The sequence below is a fragment of the Ranitomeya variabilis genome, chromosome 6 (assembly GCF_051348905.1).
Source record: "Ranitomeya variabilis isolate aRanVar5 chromosome 6, aRanVar5.hap1, whole genome shotgun sequence".
NCBI lineage: Eukaryota > Metazoa > Chordata > Amphibia > Anura > Dendrobatidae > Ranitomeya > Ranitomeya variabilis.
The window spans coordinates 401,206,809-401,230,985 of NC_135237.1; the positions used below are offsets into that span (position 1 = coordinate 401,206,809).

At 45.0% G+C, this 24,177-nt stretch overlaps 1 protein-coding gene across 1 annotated transcript in view; it reads left to right on the forward strand.

The window, feature by feature from the left end:
• The window catches only part of CEP76 (centrosomal protein 76), a 28,509-nt gene extending 5,990 nt beyond the window's left edge, over positions 1 to 22,519 (forward strand). Inside the window, exons 3-12 of the mRNA XM_077270149.1 lie at positions 11,963 to 12,044; positions 12,272 to 12,496; positions 14,148 to 14,333; positions 15,692 to 15,789; positions 16,722 to 16,850; positions 17,659 to 17,847; positions 19,537 to 19,703; positions 19,854 to 20,187; positions 21,601 to 21,818; positions 22,220 to 22,519. Of these exons, the coding sequence (XP_077126264.1) occupies positions 11,963 to 12,044; positions 12,272 to 12,496; positions 14,148 to 14,333; positions 15,692 to 15,789; positions 16,722 to 16,850; positions 17,659 to 17,847; positions 19,537 to 19,703; positions 19,854 to 20,187; positions 21,601 to 21,818; positions 22,220 to 22,358 (1,767 nt within the window). The 3' untranslated portion in view covers positions 22,359 to 22,519. The remainder of the gene's footprint in view (positions 1 to 11,962; positions 12,045 to 12,271; positions 12,497 to 14,147; positions 14,334 to 15,691; positions 15,790 to 16,721; positions 16,851 to 17,658; positions 17,848 to 19,536; positions 19,704 to 19,853; positions 20,188 to 21,600; positions 21,819 to 22,219) is intronic.
• Positions 22,520 to 24,177: the final 1,658 nt, after the last annotated feature.

Here is a 24,177-nt window from a genome sequence, read left to right on the forward strand (position 1 = left end):
TCTCACCACATATCTAGATAAGTTCCTTAGGGGGTCTAGTTTCCAAAATTTGGTCACTTGTGGGGGTTTCTACTGTTTAGGTACATTAGGGGTCTGCAAACGCAACATAACGCCCGCAGACAATTCTATCAAAGTCTGCATTCCAAAATGGCGCTCCTTCCCTTCCGAGCTCTGCCGTGCGCCCAAACAGTGGTTTACCCCCACATATGGGGTACCAGCATACTCAGGACAAATTGGACAACAACTTTTGGGGTCCAATTTCTCTTGTTACTCTTGTGAAAATAAAAACTTGGGGGCTAAAAAATCTTTATTGTTAAAAAATATATATTTTTTATTTTCACGACTCTGCATTATAAACTTCTGTGATGCACTTGGGCATTCAAAGTTCTCACTACACATCTAGATAAGTTCCATGGGGGGGTCTAGTTTCCAAAATGGGGTCACTTTTGGGGGGTTTCTGCTGTTTAGGCACATCAGGGGCTCTCCAAACGCGACATGGCGTCCGATCTCAATTCCAGTCAATTTTGCATTGAAAAGTCAAATGGCGCTCCTTTGCTTCCGAGCTCAGCCATGCGCCCAAACAGTGGTTTACCCCCACATATGGGGTGTCGGCGTACTCAAGACAAATTGTACAACAGCTTCTGGGGTCCATTTTCTCCTGTTACCCTTGGTAAAATAAAAATTTGGAGGCAAAAAGATCATTTTTGTAGAAAAAATGCGATTTTTTTATTTTCACGGCTCTACGTTATAAACTTCTGTGAAGCACCTGGGGGTTTAAAGTGCTCACCACACATCTAGATAAGTTCCTTAAGGGGTCTAGTTTCCAAAATGGTGTCATATGTGGGGGGTCTCTACTGTTTAGGCACATCAGCGGCTCTCCAAACGTGACATGGCGTCCGATCTCAATTCCAGCCAATTCTACATTGAAAAAGTAAAACGACACTCCTTCTCTTCCAAGCTCTGCGGTGCGCCCAAACAGTGGTTTACCTCCACATATGGGGTATCGACGTACTCAGGAGAAATTGCACAACAACTTTTGTGGTCTAATTTCTCCTGTTACCCTTGTGAAAATAAGAATTTGTGGGCGAAAAAATCATTTTTGTGAAAACAAATGCGATTTTTTATTTTCACGGCTCTACGTTATAAACTTCTGTGAAGCACTTGGGGGTTCAAAGTGCTCACCACACATCTAGATAAGTTCCTTGGGGGGTCTAGTTTCCAAAATGGTGTCACTTGTGGGGGGTTTCCACTGTTTAGGCACATTAGGGGCTCTCCAAACGCGACATGGCGTCCGATCTCAATTCCAGCCAATTCTGCATTGAAACAGTCAAACGGTGCTCCTTCACTTCCAAGCTCTGCGGTGCGCCCAAACAGTGGTTTACCTCCACATATGGGGTATCGGTGTACTCAGGAAAAATTGCACAACAAAATTTGTGGTTAAATTTCTGTTTTTACACTTGTGAAAATTTAAAAAAATGGTTCTGAAGTAAAATGTTTGCAAAAAAAAGTAAAATGTTCATTTTTTTTCTTCCACATTGTTTTAGTTCCTGTGAAGTACGTAAAGGGTTAATAAACTTCTTGAATGTGGTTTTGAGCAGCTTGAGGGGTGCAGTTTTTAGAATGGTGTCACACTTGGTTATTTTCTATCATATAGACCCCTCAAAATCACTTCAAAGGTGATGTGGTCCCTAAAAAAAACATGGTGTTGTAAAAATGAGAAATTGCTGGTCAACTTTTAACCCTTATAACTCCCTAACAAAAAAAAAAAATTGTTTCCAAAATTGTGCTGATGTAAAGTAGACATGTGAGAAATGTTATTTATTAACTATTTTTTGTGACATATCTCTCTGATTTAAGGGCATAAAAATACAAAGTTTGAAAATTGCAAAATTTTAAAAATATTCGCCATATTTCCATTTTTTTCATAAATAATCGCAAGTAATATCGAAGAAATGTTACCACTAACTTGAAGTACAACATGTCACGAAAAAACAATCTCAGAATCAGCGGGATCCGATAAAGCGTTCCAGAGTTATAACCTCATAAAGTGACACTGGTCAGAATTGTAAAAATTGGCTCGGTCATTAAGTACCAAATTGGCTCTGTCACTAAGGGGTTAATTGAGAATGACATAACAAAGGGATTACCCACACCTGTCCATGAAATAGCCTTGGAGTCAATTGTCCAATTACTTTTGGTCCCTTTAAAAACAGGGTGGCACATGTTAAGGAGCTGAAACTCCTAAACCCTTCATCCAATTTTAATGTGGATACCCTCAAATGAAAGCTGAAAGTCTGAACTTCAACTGCATCTGAATTGTTTTGTTTAAAATTCATTGTGGTAGGGGCGTGGCTATGTAGTGCAGGTGAGAGGACGCACTTTGTGAGAGCTCCGGCCATCCTGACCTCATCCTGCTAAATAATCCCTGATTTAAGGGAATATACTTGCTGGGGCTGAAGCCCTGGGACCTTGGGAGCCCTGTGATCCTTTTCGGACGGCAGCTGTGGAGGCCCGAGACGTTGGGAGCCGGAGAGGTGTGAGCAGGCTGTGGAGTCCACATGTAGCGGTGGCCATCTTTGGAGTGAGCGCTCAGGCGGACGGAGCGCAGCGCCGGCCCTATCAGTGTCGGGTTTTCTCATCCAGGACGCGGTGGATCTCCGAATTGTAGCCTGCAGCGCGGTGGGACACCGGAACACAGGTGCTGGGGACAGGAGCGGTCGGCGGTGACTGCAGGGGACGGCGGTCATTACTGTAGCGCGCACCTTAACAGCAAAGGGAGCGGCGCTTTATATCATACCTGCGTTGCTGCACAGGAGACGTGTGGGCAGCCTGAGATAATAGGGGGGTGGTGCGGTGTGTGCCCTGAAAGATTGGGCCCTGCACCCCCTTATCAGTCATTTCTCCTGCTGGCGCCATAACACTGGAGGGATTAACCCCCTCCCTGCTGTTCCACCTGTGGGGGCTGTGAGGCTGCTCTGGGCTGCAGTGCCTGGGTAAATATCAATCTGTTGCTCTTATAACACTTGGTACTCTTCTTGCCTGCTTGGTGATTCCTCTGACATATACCCTTGCATACCCTTCCGCCATGCATCACTCTAAGGGAGCGGGGGCTGCCGATAAACTAAAGAAGTATGCCAGGGAAGACGCCTCTGATAATGTGCGCACACTTCGGAATAATCCATCACAGGTTCATTGTAAGAATCGCCTCTCTGATAGTAATGAGGAGGGAGAGCAAGATGAACTGACTCTTAAACAAGCATCTGAGCAATTAATGCAGGCTATATCCCTCACCAGATCTTCTCTTACGGAAAAGATAGAGGATGTGCACACTGAAGTGGGCCGTCTGCGGCATGACATGCAAGCTATGAGAGGGCATATATCGGAGGTTGAAACAAGAGTGTCCCATATAGAGGATACCATTACCCCTATGGAGGCTAAGCTGTCAAAAGCCGCTGGCTCTGTGAACGCCTGGAAACAAAAGGCAGACGACCTGGAGAACAGAATGCGTTGCAATAATATTCGAATTATCGGCCTGCCGGAGCGTTCGGAGGGTCAGCAACCTGAGCAGTTTCTGGAGGACTGGCTTAAGGCCTCCCTGGGAGATGGATTCTCCTCAACATTCTCGGTGGAGAGGGCCCATAGGGTCCCAACGAGACCTCTCCCTCCTGGAACTCCACCCCGACCTTTCCTGGCGCGTCTCCTCAACTGTAGGGACAGGGATGCTATTCTTCGTTTGGCGCGGCAGAAGGGTCCTATCAAGTTCAACAGCGCTACTATATCGATTTTCCCAGACTTCTCCATGGAGCTCCAAAAACAACGGGTGCGGTTTATGGAAATTAAGAAACAGCTTAGAGGAAAAAAACATTATCTACTCCATGCTTTATCCAGCCCGACTCCGCATTGTCCATGAAGGCTCCTCCCTATTTTTTACAGATCCGGCAGAGGTAGCCAAATGGTTACGGTCCTATAAGGTGTCTAACGTGGCAGACTCCTAGGTTGTTTCTACTTGTCTAATGGCAATATAAACGGAGCTCTCCGTATGGGTGCTGAGGTTATTACAATACCGGACGCTGGATTCAGTGAGGGTATCCCCTTCTCTATTTGACTGTAGGAGTATAGGATCATACTCCTCTCCTGTTCAAGTTTTGTTTTGTTTGGTTTTTTATACTAGTTCTGACTGTTTGATGTATATGGTCGCCGACATTAATATTTTTGTGCTCTGTGTGATGTCCCTGATTCCTGCTCCAGTACTGATGTATGATATTCCTTCTATTACGTGTGGATATGGGGTCTGAGATTATATGTATGACCTGGAATATACGGGGTACTAAGACTCCCAGTAAGAAAATTAAGGTATTCTCGCAGATTAAACGTTATCATCCTCATATTGTTGCCCTGGTGGAGACACATCTGACCAGAGATACAGTTAGATGTGTACATAAGCCGTGGGTACAGTGGTCTCTCCACGCATTCCATACCAGCTACTCAAGAAGGGTCTCTCTTCTGATACATAGGGATGTTAGATGGGAAGCCAGGGAGGCACAACGGGACCCTGAGGGTCGTTTTGTCTTTGTACACGCCTTCATTAATTCACGTGAACATGTGATATTATGTGTCTATAACCCCCCCCCCCCCCCCCCGGCTAATACATCGGTTCCTCGCATGGCACTGTGTTTTTCCTTAAATTACCCTGATGCTAACGTTGTTTGTATGGGAGATTTTGACCTGGTTATGGATAATTCCATGGATAGATTGAGACTGGATGACGTGATACCTGATGGGTCCCCTCCTCCATCCCCCTCCCAATTGGCATTGTTTATGGGTGGTAGCGGGTGGCTAGACCTATGGAGAATACGTCACCCTGAGACTAGAGGGTATACTTGTCACTAGTCTACCAGGCAATCTCTATCTCATATAGATTATATTTTTGGATCCAGTGGGCTGGCATTGTGGGTAGATAGTGTTGAACATGGTAATAGGGGGATATCGGAGCACAGTCCAATTATTCTTAAACTTAAATACGGTCAATCCAGTAATAATATGCCTTGGAAACTGAATCCCTTCTGGTTGAAATTAATAGATTCTAGTGATAGAACGGTTGATCAGCTGAACTGTTTTAACTGACCCGGAACCTTTAAATCTTAGTTTGTTTTGGGATACTTTAAAAGCATACTTAAGGGGGTGTTTGTCTTCTACAATTTCTTATATTAAAATGACGACGGCGAGGGAGGATGATGAGATGGAGCGACGGTTAAAGGACTCTGAGGCCGCTTATGTAACTAACCAAACCAGCGGTAACAGAGTTGAATGGCTTGCTTCTCAGAGACTATATACTCAACACATAGATACTAAATCGAAACACAAACTATTCTTTACCCGTCAATCCTACTTTAAATTAGGGAATCAAGCCAGTACATTTCTAGCTTTTTTAGTACGCCAACATAATACCTCTAATACAATACTACAGATTCGAACACCTGATGGCTCATTGGTATCTTCTAATGATGGAATACTTCGATGTTTCCATGATTATTATAAATTATTATATAGGTCTGGAAGTGGTTTCGGTGTTTCGGAATGTTTAGACTATCGGATGTGGCGTTCCCCTCATTGAATCCAACCCAACAGGCCTTTATGGATGCTGAGTTTACATTGGAGGAAGTTGAACAGGCTATGACAGATATGGCTACTGGAAAGGCCCCTGGGCCTGACAGGTTTCCCATTGAATTCTACAAGAAATACCGGGACAAATTGGCACCACTCTTATTGAAGGAGCTCCAGGGAATATGGGAGGGAGGATCCATGTCTGAAACATTTTATGATGCAAATATTATAGTGCTTAAGAAGGAAGGGAAGGACCCTTTGGAATGTGGATCGTATTGCCCCATATCACTGGTAAATGTAGATTATAAAATTTTCACCAAAATTTTGGCTACTAGACTGAACACGATTATACTAGACCTTATACATCCAGACCAAACTGGTTTTATGCCTGGGAAGAGTACCTCCATTAATATTAGGCGGGTTCAATCAGTGACTCAATATACGGTAGTTCTTTAGAGTCAGATAATAATTGGGCATTAGCGTCCCTGGATACAGCCAAGGCATTTAATTCTCTTGAATGGCCTTTTCTTTCTGCCTGTCTACAGAAATACGGTTTTGGGGATAAATTCTTGAAAGGGATGGGTATACTCTATAAGAATCAAAAGGCGCATATAATTGTGAACAATTCCATCTCTGAACCCTTTGCCTTACATAGGGGAACCCGTCAGGGATGTCCTCTATCCCCGGTTCTCTTTGCCCTTGCAATAGAGGCTCTGGCAATGCGCATAAGGTCCTCCTTGGATATTAAGGGTATAAATATTGCGGGTCGTGTAGATATCGTTGGTCTTTATGCTGACGACATGATAATATTTATGGATAAAGTAGAGGAAACATTACCACAAGTGATAACGACCATAGATAAATTTAGTAAATTATCCGGTCTCTATATAAATTGGGATAAATCTACTTTGCTGCCTCTCTCTCATACTCCAACTCCCTGTCTTGAAACCCTCTCGCCGCTACCTATTGTCTCTAATTTTAAATATTTAGGTATCCATATGTCTCAACATAGTCGACTTGATCTACAACTTAATATCTACCCATTACTGGATTTGGTCAAATCTAAATTTGCAATTTGGAACAAACTCCCACTCTCGGTTGCTGGCCGTATTAAACTAATTAAAATGGTATTGCTCACCAAACTTAGTTACTGCCTTCAGCATAGTGCTGCGCCAGTACCTAAATCCTTCTTTGCGAGTTTAAATTCCCTAATTATGTCCTTTATATGGGGGAAGGCCAGGCCCAAACTTAAACTGTCTGCTTTGCAGAGACCGAGGCAGGCGGGAGGGGCGGCTTTGCCAGATTTCTATTTGTACTACCTTGCAGGACAGGCTAAGGCAATAAATAAATGGATGCCCAATAATTCTCTACCTAACTCTGAGAGTCATCTGCTCCACTCGGCCAGGGTTGATTGTCCACTGGGGTTTTTGGAGTCAGAGAAGGTTAGTGCTCCTCGTTTGCTGCCTCTACTCTGGTTGGCAAGATTAATATGGAGGCAAATTAAAAAAATCATCAGATTTGAAGATATAGTGGCTGAAATGCCATTGTGGAATAATGGTTATTTCCTGGAGTTGCTGAACCATCCATCTACTGAATATTGGGTTTCGTGTGGTGTTCTCTCGATCAGAGACATATATGACCAAGGGGTCTTTATATCCTTTGAACACTTACAGAATACTTATGATATCCCGAGAACTCAATTCTTCCGTTATTTACAATTAAGGTCAGCTTTCCAATCACACATGCGGAATATAGGTACAAGTCGGGCTATTTCATCTTTGCCTTTGATAGGCATTCTCAACTCACAGGGTCCTCAAGGACTCATATCCTCTTTATATACATATTTGTTGTCCCAGGGAGTTGGGTCTGCCATAAATTCTATCAAGGGGAAGTGGGAGGGTCTTCTTCCTGATGTGTTGGGAGAGGAATGGGATGATATTCTGGAATCTCCAACTAAGGTCTCCCCTTCGATCAACAATAGGATGACTCAGTTATATCTAATATATAATTGCCTAGAATACTACTTCCTGCAATTTGTGCCAACTTCCGTGGCTTTGTCCGGAGCTAATGTCCGGAGCTAATGTCCGGAGCTAATGTCCGGAGATAAGTGACGTCACCAGTGTCCTACACCCAGGCAGAGCACAGTGGCCCCAGGCAGAGCACAGGGGCCCCAGGCAGAGCACAGGGGCCCCAGGCAGAGCACAGTGGCCCCAGGCAGAGCACACACCAAATCGGAGGCCGAGGGGCCCCGCCCACCACATCGGAGGCCGAGGGGCCCCGCCCACCACATCGGAGGCCGAGGGGCCCCGCCCACCACATCGGAGGCCGAGGGGCCCCGCCCACCACATCGGAGGCCGAGGGGCCCCGCCCACGACATCGGAGGCCGAGGGGCCCCGCCCACGACATCGGAGGCCGAGGGGCCCCGCCCACGACATCGGAGGCCGAGGGGCCCCGCCCACGACATCGGAGGCCGAGGGGCCCCGCCCACCACATCGGAGGCCGAGGGGCCCCGCCCACCACATCGGAGGCCGAGGGGCCCCGCCCACCACATGTAAGTGCGGCCCCAAAAGTAAGTGCGCCCCCGGGTGCAAAAGTAAGTGCGCCCCCGGGTGCAAAAGTAAGTGCGCCCCCGGGTGCAAAAGTAAGTGCGCCCCCGGGTGCAAAAGTAAGTGCGCCCCCGGGTGCAAAAGTAAGTGCGCCCCCGGGTGCAAAAGTAAGTGCGCCCCCGGGTGCAAAAGTAAGTGCGCCCCCGGGTGCAAAAGTAAGTGCGCCCCCGGGTGCAAAAGTAAGTGCGCCCCCGGGTGCAAAAGTAAGTGCGCCCCCGGGTGCAAAAGTAAGCGCGCCCCCGGCCCCGGGTGCAAAAGTAAGCGCGCCCCCCAGTCCCGTGTGTGAAAAGTGCTGCTGTAAAGCTGGTAGCGCTGTTCAAGCACCATGTATTTCCTTCAGGAAATGCCCATCTAATATATAATTGCCTAGAATACTACTTCCTGCAATTTGTGCCAACTTCCGTGGCTTTGTCCGGAGCTAATGTCCGGAGCTAATGTCCGGAGATAAATGACGTCACCAGTGTCCTACACCCAGGCAGAGCACAGGGGCCCCAGGCCGCATATGGGGCCCCAGGCAGAGCACAGGGGCCCCAGGCAGAGCACAGGGGCCCCAGGCAGCATATGGGGCCCCAGACAGCATATAGGGCCCCAGGCAGAGCACAGTGGTCCCAGGCAGAGCACAGGGGCCCCAGGCAGCATATGGGGCCCCAGGCAGAGTACAGTGGCCCCAGGCAGAGTACAGTGGCCCCAGGCAGAGCATAGGGGCCCCAGGCAGCATATGGGGCCCCAGGCAGAGCACAGGGGCCCCAGGCAGCATATGGGGCCCCAGGCAGAGCACAGGGGCCCCAGGCAGAACACAGGGGCCCCAGGCAGAACACAGGGGCCCCAGGCAGAACACAGGGGCCCCAGGCAGAACACAGGGGCCCCAGGCAGAGCACGGGGCCCCAGGCAGAGCACAGGGGCCCCAGGCAGAGCACAGGGGCCCCAGGCAGAGCACAGGGGCCCCAGGCAGCATATGGGGCCCCAGGCAGAGCACAGGGGCCCCAGGCAGAGCACAGGGGCCCCAGGCAGCATATGGGGCCCCAGGCAGAGCACAGTGGCCCCAGGCAGAGCACAGGGGCCCCAGGCAGAACATGGGGCCCCAGGCAGAGCACAGGGGCCCCAGGCAGAGCACAGGGCCCCAGGCAGCATATGGGGCCCCAGGCAGAGCACAGGGGCCCCAGGCAGCATATGGGGCCCCAGGCAGAGCACAGTGGCCCCAGGCAGCATATGGGGCCCCAGGCAGAGCATGGGGCCCCAGGCAGAGCACAGGGGCCCCAGGCAGAGCACAGGGCCCCAGGCAGCATATGGGGCCCCAGGCAGAGCACAGTGGCCCCAGGCAGCATATGGGGCCCCAGGCAGAGCACAGTGGTCCCAGGCAGAGCACAGGGGCCCCAGGCAGCTTATGGGGCCCCAGGCAGAGCACAGTGGCCCCAGGCAGAACATGGGGCCCCAGGCAGAGCACAGTGGCCCCAGGCAGAGCACAGGGGCCCCAGGCAGAACATGGGGCCCCAGGCAGAGCACAGGGGCCCCAGGCAGCATATGGGGCCCCAGGCAGAGCACAGGGGCCCCAGGCAGCATATGGGGCCCCAGGCAGAGCACAGTGGCCCCAGGCAGAGCACAGGGGCCCCAGGCAGCATATGGGGCCCCAGGCAGAGCACAGTGGTCCCAGGCAGAGCACAGGGGCCCCAGGCAGCCTATGGGGCCCCAGGCAGAGCACAGTGGCCCCAGGCAGAACATGGGGCCCCAGGCAGAGCACAGGGGCCCCAGGCAGCATATGGGGCCCCAGGCAGAGCACAGTGGTCCCAGGTAGAGCACAGGGGCCCCAGGCAGCCTATGGGGCCCCAGGCAGAGCACAGGGGCCCCAGGCAGCATATGGGGCCCCAGGCAGAGCACAGGGGCCCCAGGCAGCATATGGGGCCCCAGGCAGAGCACAGTGGCCTCAGGCAGAGCACAGGGGCCCCAGGCAGAACATGGGGCCCCAGGCAGAGCACAGGGGCCCCAGGCAGCATATGGGGCCCCAGGCAGAGCACAGGGGCCCCAGGCAGCATATGGGGCCCCAGGCAGAGCACAGCGATATTTTGGACCACTGTGCGGTGTTTCAGACCCCCTGTGTGATGTCTGGGGCCCTGTTCTTAAGTATATTAAAGATTAAAGTAACGTATATTAAAGTATATTATAGATCAAATTTGACACGTTTATGAGCACCATTGAGTGATATACTCAAGAATGACATAATTTTTCAACATTTTATGGTTTCAAACTGTAAACACTCAGAGTTTTTTTTACTTCAACCAGAAAACCTTAACGGTTCATAAAAAACTTGACTGTTCAGGATATGATAAAAGTCATAGTATTCTGAATCTTTAACTTATAAAGATACCTTTACATGGGGTGATTATTGGTTCCAGAGAGGCTTTCGGCCGATAATCGTACACATGGCTGGTGACAGGACAATACAATATAAACGTTCAAAGGTAAACACTGATAACATTAAAATCTAATATATAATTGCCTAGAATACTACTTCCGGCAATTTGTGCCAACTTCCGTGGCTTTGTCCGGAGATAATGTCCGGAGATAAGTGACGTCACCAGCGTCCTACACCCGCTCAGGGTGGACAAAGATATATGCCTTCGTGGTGCGCGGCACTTTTCTGATTGGTTGCCGCCTGCCGCGAGCGACCAATCAGAAATGTGCCGTACTGTCAAGAATTGTCAAGAGCTGGTGAGTGCAGCCATTTTTTGTTCTTTCTTACTATTATTTATTAATTGTATTATTCTTACATTTGAATAAATAAAGTATATATGGATTCTAGACTCCCGATTCTTTAGAATCGGGCTGCCATCTAGTATTATATATCAGTCTTACTTGACCCCGACACGACTCTTTAAAATGGGTCGCCTCCACTCGTCAGATTGCCTAAGGTGTAATACTCGGGATGCAGATTTTATTCACATGATTTGGAAGTGCCCTGTAATTATTCATTATTGGAAAGAGGTAACGACATTACTAACATCCTTATTGTCGATTCCTGTCCCACTTGAGCCATTGACCTGTTTATTCGGAGTGTGGGATGTGGAAACCTGGGATCATTATACTGGGATTTTTCTACGAGAGGCACTTTTTATGGCACGGAAGGTGTTAGCGTTAAGGTGGATGGGTGGTTCTCACCCGTCTCTCAGAGCTTGGGTGGAATTAGTAAACTCGATTATTCCATATGAAAGAACATTGTACCAAAACAGAGGATGTCCGGGTAAATTTGAGAAGATTTGGGGTAGATGGAATTCTTCACATCATACTCTATAGATCACCCTAATTTACAATTTAGAGCTTCGGGGGCATCGCTTAAAGGGCGATATTTATGTAGAATTTTCTTTGGCGACTTACTATTGGTAGTTAAAGTAGTTAATGTTCTATAATAGGTAGTTTATAAGTACTAATGATTTGACATACACAGTTTGCTATTCTTGCATTACATGGACGTGATGTTGCACTGTAATTATTGGTATTTCCTGTTGTAACTGATAGTAACAAATGCAAATGTGTGTATTGTTTGATTTATTCTGCATTAATAAACGAATTAAAAAAAAAAAAAATCATTGTGGTAATGTCTATAACCAAAATTAGAAAAATGTCTGTCCAAATATATATGAACCTAACTGTAATTATTTATTTGGGAAAGTTTTTAATATTTATGTTTTTCTCTATCCTATATCTATCTATCCCATATCTATCTATCTATCTATCTATCTACACATTTTTTTTAATAGGATGGCCTCTCACGAGAGCTTACCTCTACTCCCAAACCACCGACACGTTTTGTTGATAAAGAATTGAGAACAGTAAAGAAGGGTAAGTGGATGCCCTAAGAGCATCAGTCACGTGTCTGGCTTTCAGTGACTGACATCCCTTACACCAGATTGCTCAGGCATTGTACAGTAGCTCCCAAACTCTACCAGAAGTTGTCATGGCATCAGAAATCCAGTGCCCTCATCTTACATCGTTTGTTGTTTTTGTTACATTAATCAGATATTTCTTTGCCGGCTTTTCTCCTAATGGATCTCTCCATTTATCCATAGTCAGTATAGACCCATCACGGAGATATCTTCATCTTCATATCTTGGGTGGAAAAGCGTTTCTGGAGCATCTTCAGGAATCGGACCCTCTTCCAGGCCAGGTGTGCTCCACATTTACCCTCAGTCTGCATTTTAGGAAGCAGCGTTTTCGTTCCCACCCCGTCCCTTGTGCCTGTGAACCAGACTTCCAGGATGGCTTCTTGCTGGAGCTCCATAAGGACAGCTTAGGTTAGTCCAGCGTTACATGTATTATAGTCGCACAGTTCTGTGTGTGTATATATGTGTATATATATATATATATATATATATATATATATATATATATATAATGCAAAGGTTCATGGACTCCTGGAAACTGCCTGTCTCTCGCTCCTCACTTGTCCCAATAACAGACCATTGTATGTGAGGAGCTGCCACCGCCCCTGACAAGTCTGTTGTGGCAAATTCTTGCATTTCCCATTAATTACCTGAGCGTTTAGGTTGAATTATAAGGCTTTGTTCATGTTTTGAGACGTTCTACTTGTCTGAAACTGTTTTGAAATAACTCTCCTAAAAAGCAGCGCTTCCTGCAGTGGGTCCTGCTTGTACAACTCGTGTGACTATTCCCTAAATTATCTTTTCTCATAACAGTTTTTATTGTTCTGTGTCTCTATTATTCCTCCTCTGAGTGTTCCCATTCCCCTGAATCTAGGGGTACGTCCCTACACAATGTGATACTGTCACCACTGGTGGGACGTTATAAGTGAGCAGGGACTCCACCAATTGGAGACATTGACTCTTCAGCTCATTCCTACATTTCTGGCAGGAGTAGCAGAGGCAGAGTATAGTGCAGCGTTATCAGACCGACTCTCCCAAATTGTTATTTCATGGGGAATACTTGTAAAAGAAACACAACCTGTCAGGCGAGGTGCACGACAGAAGACGAGACTTTGGCAGCATATCTGTCACAGTCCTGTGCAACCGCCGCCTCCAGTCATATGAATAAATGAGTACCTGCGCCCCGGAGGACATTAGTTTTGCTTCAGGTTCATGCAGATGACTGTAGTTTTGGTCCAAGTGCCATCCATCAAAACATCAGATTGCACTCGGACCAGGGTTATTTTATGGGGCCGTGCACATGTCCAAGGAAAAAAATCTCATCATGCCCTATTTGTCTCCGATAATTTGGATTGCACTTTCCCATTAAAGTTAAAAAAAAAAAAAAAAAAAAATCAATCAGACCGCACTCTGATAACACCTGACTACAGTCTGATTTTCACAAACTGACAGAATGGAGAAGATTGAGAATTTTTTTAATTTATTTATCTTCCACATTCAGGAAAAATGGATCCCACATTGATAGGTTTAATTAGCATAATCAGATTGTTTTTCTCATATTGAGACTATACGATCGTGTGACCCGAGCCTTCTAGTGATTAATCTTTAGATTTCTATATCCAAACGTACCCACCTCACAGTACGTGGTAATAGGTCCCATCAATGTTTTGGTTGATACAACCTTCATGTGACTATAGGTGATGGGACACGCTGATTGAGTCTGGCAGGCTTATGGTACGAGGCTGTCATCTTTGTAGGTAGACCACCTCAGGCTATAAGCCTTTTTGACTCGCTCAGCATGTCCCTACAATTTTGGATCTGGGAATAAAATCACTTGAAGCAGGAGGGATGTCCTCTGGGGCGCTGCCTTCATGTGCTGATCTGCTAGGAGAGGTGTCAGGTCTACCATTATTATCATTATTTATAAGGTAGCATTAGTATCAGTACCATTGTGTCTCACATGTTTGCTGTGTTAATTCATTAATATATTTTAATCAGCTGTGCTATAGACTATGCTCATCCCTGTGTACTGTAGATCTACTAAGCACGTGCCTTTACCTAGGTGATGGCAGCAGAATGGCAGATGCCACCACCCTTCTGTCAGTCTGTGATCCTATCCAGCTGGTGCTCATCAAGACAGACACGTCTGGAGAAACCACGTTGGTGGCATCCCACTTTCTTGAGTGGCGCTCTGTGTTGGGGGTGGATAGAGGAGTGACAAGTCTTGCTGTGGAGCTCCAAGGTGTAGGTGAGTCCATTGTCGTTTTATGTACATCTCATTATTACCAAACCTGGTAATTAGCCTTGCATGTTCCATGTGTCCCAGTATAAATGTGATTTTGGAGCGTGTTGTGAATGTTTTTACATGTTGGACTTCTGTACTGATCAAAACACCAGAAATCTGAAAAGAGCGTCCAAAGATGAAGGGTTGTGGACACCTGCATGAAGATTATTCCTCTATGTGATTCTTAAATGCAGAGCTAAATAACTTTCTAAATAGCCATCTGTGAAAAATTATTTGCATATGTTCTGTAAATCCTGTGCCCAGCTGAGTACCTTGCAGAAATGTTACCAACCTGTCGGCGCTGCCCCTGATGGTTTGCTGCTACATTCACACATTGGTGCATAGGTTGTTATACATGCAGAGTGTAGGAGCACGTTCACACTGTGGCCACTTCACAGGCAAAAACCAGGAAAAAAACACTGAGCATATACCCTGTAGTAAGTAAATCGTAATAGTATATGTAAATAACATAGGGTTCTTGGTTAATACTAAAAAAAAGTGTGCAATCCATCCCCCCGTGACTAGGCGTACCCAATCAGGATGGTTCTGGCTCTAGTATTAACGCCTCTCCGTGTGTCAGCCGTCCTCAATATAGATAAGAGCAAAGCAGGACTCGGACACCTGCCTGTGGGGAGCTATATAGATGAAGAGCCGAGCTCAGAAAGAAGTATAAAGTACAAGAAACTACAGCAAAATCAAAGATGTGAGCTGGAGCACAAGTTGGTATACCAGCAATGTGTAGGAGCGCGTTCACACTGTGGCCATTTCACTGACCAAAGAAAAAAAAAAAAAGCACAAGTGTAGCTGAGACACAAGCAGATCAAATGGCCATCTGCGGCCAAACACTTCGCTTTGGTGTCTCTTTCATTAAAGACTTTTTACCTTACTGAACATTCTGCCTATTTTAGGACTTGGCTTCTAAGCTTTATGGCTTCTCCTTTGTAGGGCGCCCTATTAGTGTTTGCTTAGTTTTTGGGGAGAGGTTTTAGCTTCACTGCTGGACAACCTCACCTTAATCAATTCAGAACCTGAATTAAAATAATAAAATCGTGAAAGAGCCGCTCTGCCAGAATATTGATGAGCTGCAGGCGATATCAGACAAGACAATGTCATGTCACCACCGGGAACAGCGGCTCTGACATCGCTGGACCCTTGTCACTGCAGGGGGTCAGTGTACACCATTTTTATTCTATATAGGGTTCTGTATTGACTTAATACAGTGCATTAAACTTAGAATAGTTTTATTTTTAAACTTGGTTGTGTAAACTGCCTTGTAGAGTTTTTTTTTATCTGTGATTTAGTTTGTGATATTTATTTTATAGGTGCGGAATGTAAAATTCCTGTTGGAGTTTTAAATATTAAGCTTGAACTTTATCCACCTCTCTCTCGAACATTATCTCCAGAGATTGTCAACACTCAGGTATATAGCGCTGCTAAAGTTACTTATTTGGGCACGTAGCGCCTCTGCGGTGACGTACTGGGGCACATAGCGCCTCTGCGGTGACGTACTGGGGCACATACACATAGCGCCTCTGCGGTGACGTACTGGGGCACATAGCGCCTCTGCGGTGACCCACTGGGGCACATAGCGCCTCTGCGGTGACCCACTGGGGCACATAGCGCCTCTGCGGTGACCCACTGGGGCACATAGCGCCTCTGCGGTGACCCACTGGGGCACATAGCGCCTCTGCGGTGACCCACTGGGGCACATAGCGCCTCTGCGGTGACCCACTGGGGCACATAGCGCCTCTGCGGTGACCCTCTGGGGCACATAGCGCCTCTGCGGTGACCCACTGGGGCACGTAGCGCCTCTGCGGTGACCCACTGGGGCACGTAGCGCCTCTGCGGTGACCCACTGGGGCACGTAGCGCCTCTGCGGTGATATACCTACGGGGCACATAAGGGTAAATTCAGACACAGCATTTCCATCATGGCTGCAACATGGGCAAGAAATGTATTGGACAGGGACCACTTCAGGTTTCAAGTTGTCAATAAACAATGATTTGATTTTTCACGGGAAGCTCTCTTTCACTCACAAAACCACACATCTGTTTTGGCTGCACGGTTTTACATGTACAAGTGAAATGGCTGTTTACCCTGGAGAATCAAATAATTGATTAATGGGCGATTCGGACTCCTGGATGCTGTGGGTCTTGGCCACAACGTGATCCCTCCATTTGGCTTTGCCCTAATGCTGCAGTAATGCGGTTCATCACTTATGTTCCTAACTAATGACTGCATTCATTGGCTTCCAGTAGCCAGCTCCTTCCTCAGATACTTGTTGGTTCTTATACAACTTCTGTATATATGAAGAAATCTGCTCCTTGTCTAGTTACATTTCTTTTATTGCAGCTCACACTGGAGCGACAGAAGACAGCAGAGAAGGAACGATTGTTTTTGGTCTATGCAAAACAGTGGTGGAGAGAATATCTGCAAATTCGTCCATCCCACAATTCCAGACTTGTGAAGATCTTCGCCCAGGTTTAGCAGCCGCTTAGTATTTCAAATGGAAACGTTGTGTTTTGTGAATCTTCATTTTTGATTATCAATTGCTGGAATCGGGGAACGTTCTTTAGGTAGCCATACACGTAAATTATTTGCCTTATTGTCCCATCACACAGTAATATTACCCTTGGGCTGACTTTTTATATACCGCAGGCTCCTAATTAATTGTGCACATCATTAAATGTTCTTTTCTGTAGGGATTTCCACTGTGGTATAGCAGCTCCAAAGATCATTATGACATCTCGGTACTGAAGTGAAATTCTCTAGGTCTGGGATTTGTAGTTCTTTATACAACTTGAATAAAACGTTAAAGCATTCTAGCAATTCAGATGACTATTCCTGTGTAAAACCTGAGTATAATGGGTTATCCACTATTCCAAACACTGTAAGACACCAAAAATAACAAACTCAGCAGGTACTCGCCCTCCTTGGGTCCAGCAATGGCTCACTGACGCTGCTTTGGTCTGTATTTTTGGCAATGATGTCACATCGACTGTGCGCCTCAACGCTGTTGTTAATCACTGCGTTCAGCTGCTAGTGCCATCTATCGCTGCGCCTCCGCTGAGCCCTGTTATTTATCTAAAGCAGTGATGGGCACTGTCGGATGTGACATTGCGGCCTAAATGCTGGTAGAGGGCTGGCCCTGGACCCGATGAGGGCGAGTACCTGCTGTATTTTGTTGTTTGGGGGTATTCTACAGCATTGGGGGTCACTTTCCAGAAAGTGGAAAACCCCTTTAAGTTAATTAGATAAAATCTGACCATTTATTATCTTTATCTCTCAGGATGAAAATGGACTGAACCGTCCCGTGTGCTGCTATGTATGTCCTCTTAGAGCAGGGCGCCTGCTCGACACACCCCGACAAGCGGCACGTTTTGTAAATGTCCTTGGCTATGAAAAAGTCCCAGTTGTTGGTGGAGGTGGTAAACAAGAACAGTGGTGCACGATGCTGGCATTTCTATGTAGAAATAAGGTATTCTGTAATTCTGTCTTCACATTTTTATAATATTGAATTGTATTCTTAAGTAAAACTCATCTGAACCTTACTATTCAGCAGGTTCACGTTTATTTAAAAGGTTTATACTGAACCTCTTACCAGCAAATTACGTACTGTTACATCATATGACGGCTTCCTGACTTTAACACGGGCTCAGGTATTGAGCCAACATCTTTGCCTGCAGATGATGGCTAGAATATTCAGCCATCCTCTGCCATCCGTGCGTAGAGCATTTACAGTTTGCTGTGTCTAACTGCCCCGCCATCAAGGGATGCTGCTGGGTCGCCATGAAAAGTGAGGGGTCTGCTCATGTGCCTGTCATGACGATGCTCCTGTGAAAGCCAGTCCATAACTGGAGTTCATTGGAGACCGTGATTTTTGCTATGTACTGTGGTATTGCAGTATATAATACAAGCGACCAGGACAATCCCAGGTTCAAGTCCCTTAAGTGGACTAACCAATACAATAATAAGGAATTACCTGACCTACGCCCCACCCCCATAAACCCCTTCACGTCGGCGCCAATTTCCATTTTAGTTTTTTCCTCCCCTTCTTCCCAGAGAAATAACTTGTACTTTTGAATTAGACTATTAATTTTACCACATTGAGAACTGGAAAACAGGAAAAAAAAATCCAAGTAGGGGGCAAAAATGTGGAAAAAAATGCAATTCTGCTGTTGTTGTTTTGGGGAATTTTTACGGTGTACATTTTGAAGTAAAAATGACCTTGGCAAATCGATTCTGCTCATCAATAAAATTACAGCGATACCAAACATGTCCAGGTTTTTATTTATTATTTTAGTGGTGAAAAAAATTACAAGTGTCCAAAAAAATGTTAAGGTTGTGATGCTATTTTCCAAGACCCATACCGTTTTTATTGTTGAGCCAATGGAGCTGTGTGAGGGCTTATTTTTTTGATGGTCAAGATGACCTTTTTATTGATACCATTTTGGGATAGATGTGACTTGTTGATCGCTTGTTACAGCATTTTTTGTGAAAAAAATAAATAATTTTGCCGTTTTTGACTTCTTTTTTTTTTTTTTTTTTTTAGTTTACAGTGTTTACCAATCAGGTTAATTATTTTTATACTTTGATCTCTTTTCTGATCGCGGCGATACCACACATATGTGTATTTTTTATATCTTGTTTTTTAATAGGGGAAAAGGGGGTGATTTTATCTTTTATTTTTTTTATTTACTAATGTGTACAGTATAGTTGACCCCCGGAGTTTGACGACAGCAGCTGGGGGAAATGTTATATTATTATCATGTGCAAATAAATCCAAGACAAAAAGACCTTTTCATGCTATCTTTTCTACAGAAGTAAATACAAATCCCATGATAAAGTGATTTGCAAAGTTTCTTAGCTTTTCATGCTGGAAAAAAATTATTTAAAAAAAAATGTTGAAACCAGTGTTTTTCTGCTGGGTGCCTGGGGCATAATATCCTTCAGTTTATTTTTTTATGGGAATGTTGTGTTTTGTTTTTTTTTGTTTTTTTTCCAGTTACCCTTCTGGCATTAATGGAGAGATTAGTGTATCATCACTCCCAGCTTCCCACCTCTCTGGAAATCAATCAAATAATGTCTTCAGTTAGAGTGGTCATATATTACCCTTCTACGATATGTCCAGAATTTATAATATTATAACCTGTAATATCTATTTTAGGGGGACTGTGAAGATCATTGCTCCCTCCTCTGCAGCCTTCTTCTTGGTTTTGGGTTAGATGCTTATGTGTGTGTTGGCACAAAAGGAAAAGGAATAGCCCACACATGGGTGATGACATATGGCACCGATGGAGCAGTTACCTTCTGGGAGAGTTTGACTGGGCAAAGGTTGGTAGTTTTGACCTGAAGCTGCTCTAAGTTTGTGGATGAATTAGTTTAGTTACATGGGCAGATAAGATTAATGCTGACAGGTCGTTGATGTAATTCTTCTACATTGTGTTATAGCATGCAGTTCTTATGTTATTCCTCAATCTGCAGATACGTCCATAAGCCTATCAACCCGGATGACCCTCCTATGGTGGAACAGCCAAAGCCCCTGTACCCATATAAATCCATTGGATGCATTTTTAACCATCAGCGGTTCCTGGCCAACTGCCAGCCATCAGATTCTGTAGATTTCTCTGTGTTTGATCTGAATGATGAATCCAGGTGGAAACCAATGAGTGAAGAAGCCATTAAATCCATTTGTTCCCCGGGATCTAGCACGTCCCTTCTTCCATTCCCTCCACTCTGCAGCTCACTGCTTGACGGTGCTGCAGAAAGTAATGAGATTGAATTGCAGCTGCGAGTTCTCGTCACCGAGCACAGAAAGGTAAAGTTCACATATTTTGCTTTGCCTTCTCTCCTGAAGTTGCTTGTTTTAGCTTATTGGGTGGGTGCACTACTGTGAGATGGGAATGTAACTCGTTAGATCTATCAGTCAAACCGGGATCAAAGCTGAACAAAAGCAATTGCCCCATCATCAGGCTTTCGGGAGGATTTAGGTTCTCCAATCAGCACCATACAGCATGGTAATGGTCTAACAGTCATGGCCATCTGTAATACTTCCAATGCTTCATAATCTGTGTAAATTTGCTGTAATAAGAGCCATCTGTTATTGTGGAGACTCAGGCACGTCGACCTAATTATGTCTTTCCAAACTTGTCTGACAATTCGGAAGACTCTACATCATTCCTGGCCCTCTGAAATCCTGTGCTGCTCTGTTCACCTTTCTGGGTATGCAAAGTTAGGTGCTGGTTTTTACAGCAAAGACTGCTTACAGACCCCCCTTCCCCAATAAATCTGCCAGTGCGCAAGTAAAGTTGTGGGGTACACCTCATGTATTTGTAAGTGGCCAAGAATTTTAATAAAACAGTGCCGGATTCCAGACGTCTAGGATGGATCTACAGTAACGTGGTGTCCAATGTTATCAAGTTCGGAGAAGAGTATTTGTGCCACAAGGTGCCTGACTCCTTAGATTAACAGCAACCCCCGCAATACTCTATCAGGGTAATTAACTTGGCGCTTACTATTTTCAGATATATTTCTCTACACTATGCCACACCAGCCATCTAACTGCAGGCATCATAGTTAACCTACTGCCATGCTGTAAAAAGTTCAATGGCAATTAATCCTCCTGACAGATTCCCTTTAAAGCCTCCGGAAGAAAACCCCATATTACATTGCCACCGACCCTCTGTTCTCGTGAATTTATCCTCATTGAAAGAAGCCCATCTATAAGTCGCTCACCCCTCCCCATTCCCCAATAATTATACAATTCTAGATCATTTATTCTGGATCATTTACTCTAGGATATACATGAATTGACAATTGAGTGTTAGGATTACTCCTGTCATTGGACCATATTCTTACATACTGACATTGTCAGTGCCGAAAAAAGTTTCTAATAATTTAGGGCCCCTCTATTGACAACAGGAGTTATACCCCTAAGTTGTCTACGTGTCCATACATTTCCAGTAAAGCTCTCAAAAAAAATGCTCAAGTATGTAACAAGATGTCTGTCAGGAGAACAGGTTGTTCTTGCCTACAATTGTACCTCGTCCTTTTTCTTAATAACTGAATCATTTCCACTGGCTATGCAAGAAATCCATAAATCCAGCCGATTACTCAGATATTATTTTTTATCAAACCTTTTAGCGATGCTCTATAATGCTGAATTCTGTGCATGTCCTGCTCTTCTCCCAAGTCTAAACTTGCCCCTTCTGTTCTCACTTCTACTGCACAGGATCTAGGTCTGGCCACTGTTTGGGATGATCAGCTGTCTTACTTATTGTCTCCTGCCTTGGCTGCATATGAAATAGAGAGAACCACAGGGATCTCAGCAGGAAATGAGGAGTTTCAGGATGCCATCAGGAGGGCCGTGCCAGATGGTCACACTTTCAAAGGATTTCCCATTCACTTTGTTCATCGAAATGCAAGAAGGGCATTTGCTACTTGTCTGCGGTAATAATCATGATTTTAGTGTTATATAGAACTGATTTAAAATGTTATTTGAAGGTACTTAAAGGGGTTTTCCATTTCTGGAAAATACCCCGTTCCCCTTTTGTACTTGGGCTCGGTTATTAGTTGCAGCGCGGTCAACGTGACCTCAGCAATGTAGAGAAAGCTTTAGAAACCCAAGGGGTATGGAAAGTCAAAAGAAAATCAAAGGACCTGTGTGCATTTGCAGTAGAGGCTCTCCCTCCCAATCCTACGCACGTTTCACACACGGCTTCATCAGGAGTTGAACAAATATAAAATGTCACATTAACTTCACATGAGAATTGTTCACAAAACTTTGCTTGCACTTCCCTAGCGACTTGTCCTTGCTGTATGTATTGATTTCCTCCCATGTTTTTGCACAGATCCCCTTTCTGTGATGATATTGTTGGCTGTCGAGGAGATCAGATGCGTCTTGCAGTTCGAGTGCGTGTCTTCACATACCCTGAGTCGGCATGTGCCGTGTGGATAATGTTTGCCTGTAAATACCGCTCCGTTTTATAATGTATACCTTTTCACCAGTCTAATGAACTGATAAATTCCTCACACTAACTCTGCGTACAAAAATTGTTACCTGTATTTTTTTAATATATGTTTAATTTAAATTATGTAAATTTTGTTACTGAGAAAAATCTTTTATATAATAAACTATTTTGGCACTACAAGTCTCCAATATTTCTCACTACATCAAAATGGACAGGTGTCTCGTAATAATAAGGTCTGTTTAATATTATGTCATGTCTAAGATCCTTCTACTACTTTTTGTTAACCCCTTCACGACCTATGATGTATAGATAAGCCATAGGTCGTGTCTCTCCCTTAGATGCAGGCTCTGGTGCTGAGTGCGCATTTTCTCTCAGCCCATGACATGTGGTTTGTTCAGCTGTCATATGCCCTTAACAGCTGTTGATGAAATCCACAATCCATCCGTTAACATGTTAAATGCCGCTGTCAATCACTGACAGCAGAAATTAACTGGTGCACACTGGAAGTGCTTCATAAGACCCACCCTTCGTTGCCCTTGTCATATGATCACAGAGGGGTTGTAATTACAGCCGGGGGTCTTCAGAAGAGCCCTGTGCTTGTCATTGCAGATCTACTATGAATGCTGGTCCGTGTCTAAAGCCCTGCTATGTGTAGCACAAGCGATCGGATGATTACAGCATCAAGTGTCCTAAGGGGACTATTGAAGCAAGTAAAAAGTAGAAAAAAAAATGTTTTAAAAAAAAAATCTAAAAGTTCAAATCCCACCCCCTTTTTCCTCACTCAAAATAAAACAATAAAATACACACATATTTGATATTGCTGCTTTGAGTAATGTCCAATCTATCAAAATATAAAAACAATCCGATCGGTAAATGGCTTAATGAGAATGGTCGCCACAACATTGCAATATCAGGTGATCAAAACATCATATCTGCCTCAAAATGGTATCAATAAAAATGTCAGCTCAGGGCGCAAAAAATAAGACGTCGCCCAGCCCCAGATACTAAAAAAATGAGATTTACAATTCAATTTTTTTTTGTAATTTCACCGCACTTGGAATTTTTTTCCCCATTTTCCAGTACACAGTATGGTAAAAATGAATGGTGTCATTCAAAAGTACAACTTGTCCCACAAGAAAAGCCCTCACATGGCCATACTGACAGAAAATTAAAGTTATGGCTCTGTGAAGAAGGGAAGCAAAAAATTAACATGCAAAAAAACTGAAAATCGCAGTGTCGTGAAGGGGTTAAGAGTTAAAATATTTTTATTTTAATGTTCTTGATATTTCTGAAAAAGTGAAAAGCTGGATTGACTTGCGTAAAATCTGAATCTGGTTCATCCTTGATTTTAGCAGATGCCACCATACTCATGGCTGTGCTGTCAGAATATAAAACACTCACTGGACTAACGGATCTATACTAAAAATATAGAAAATGCTTTTGACTCCTCATTTACACAAATTAGCTAATTAATTCATTTTAGGTTCACCGATGCTATCTACGATTCTTCATTTTTATATCACTCATCCTAAAACCGGGAAAGTTCCATTAGACTGTGCTAATTATTGGCCCGCAGCTCTTCTTAAAGGGAACCCGTCACCGGGTTTGGCCGATGTGCGTTATGGCCATCACATTTCAGGGCTGATATACAGTATTCTATAATGCTGTAGATAAGCCCCCGATCCGACCTGCAAGAGAAGAGAAATAACTTTTATTATACTCACCTGCTGGGCAGTCTGATCCGAGGAGTGTCGCTCTCCTTGGCCTCCATTCTTCTTATGATCGCAGTCCTCCTTCCTGGCTCGTGTGGATGACGACACACCACGTCAGCTACACAA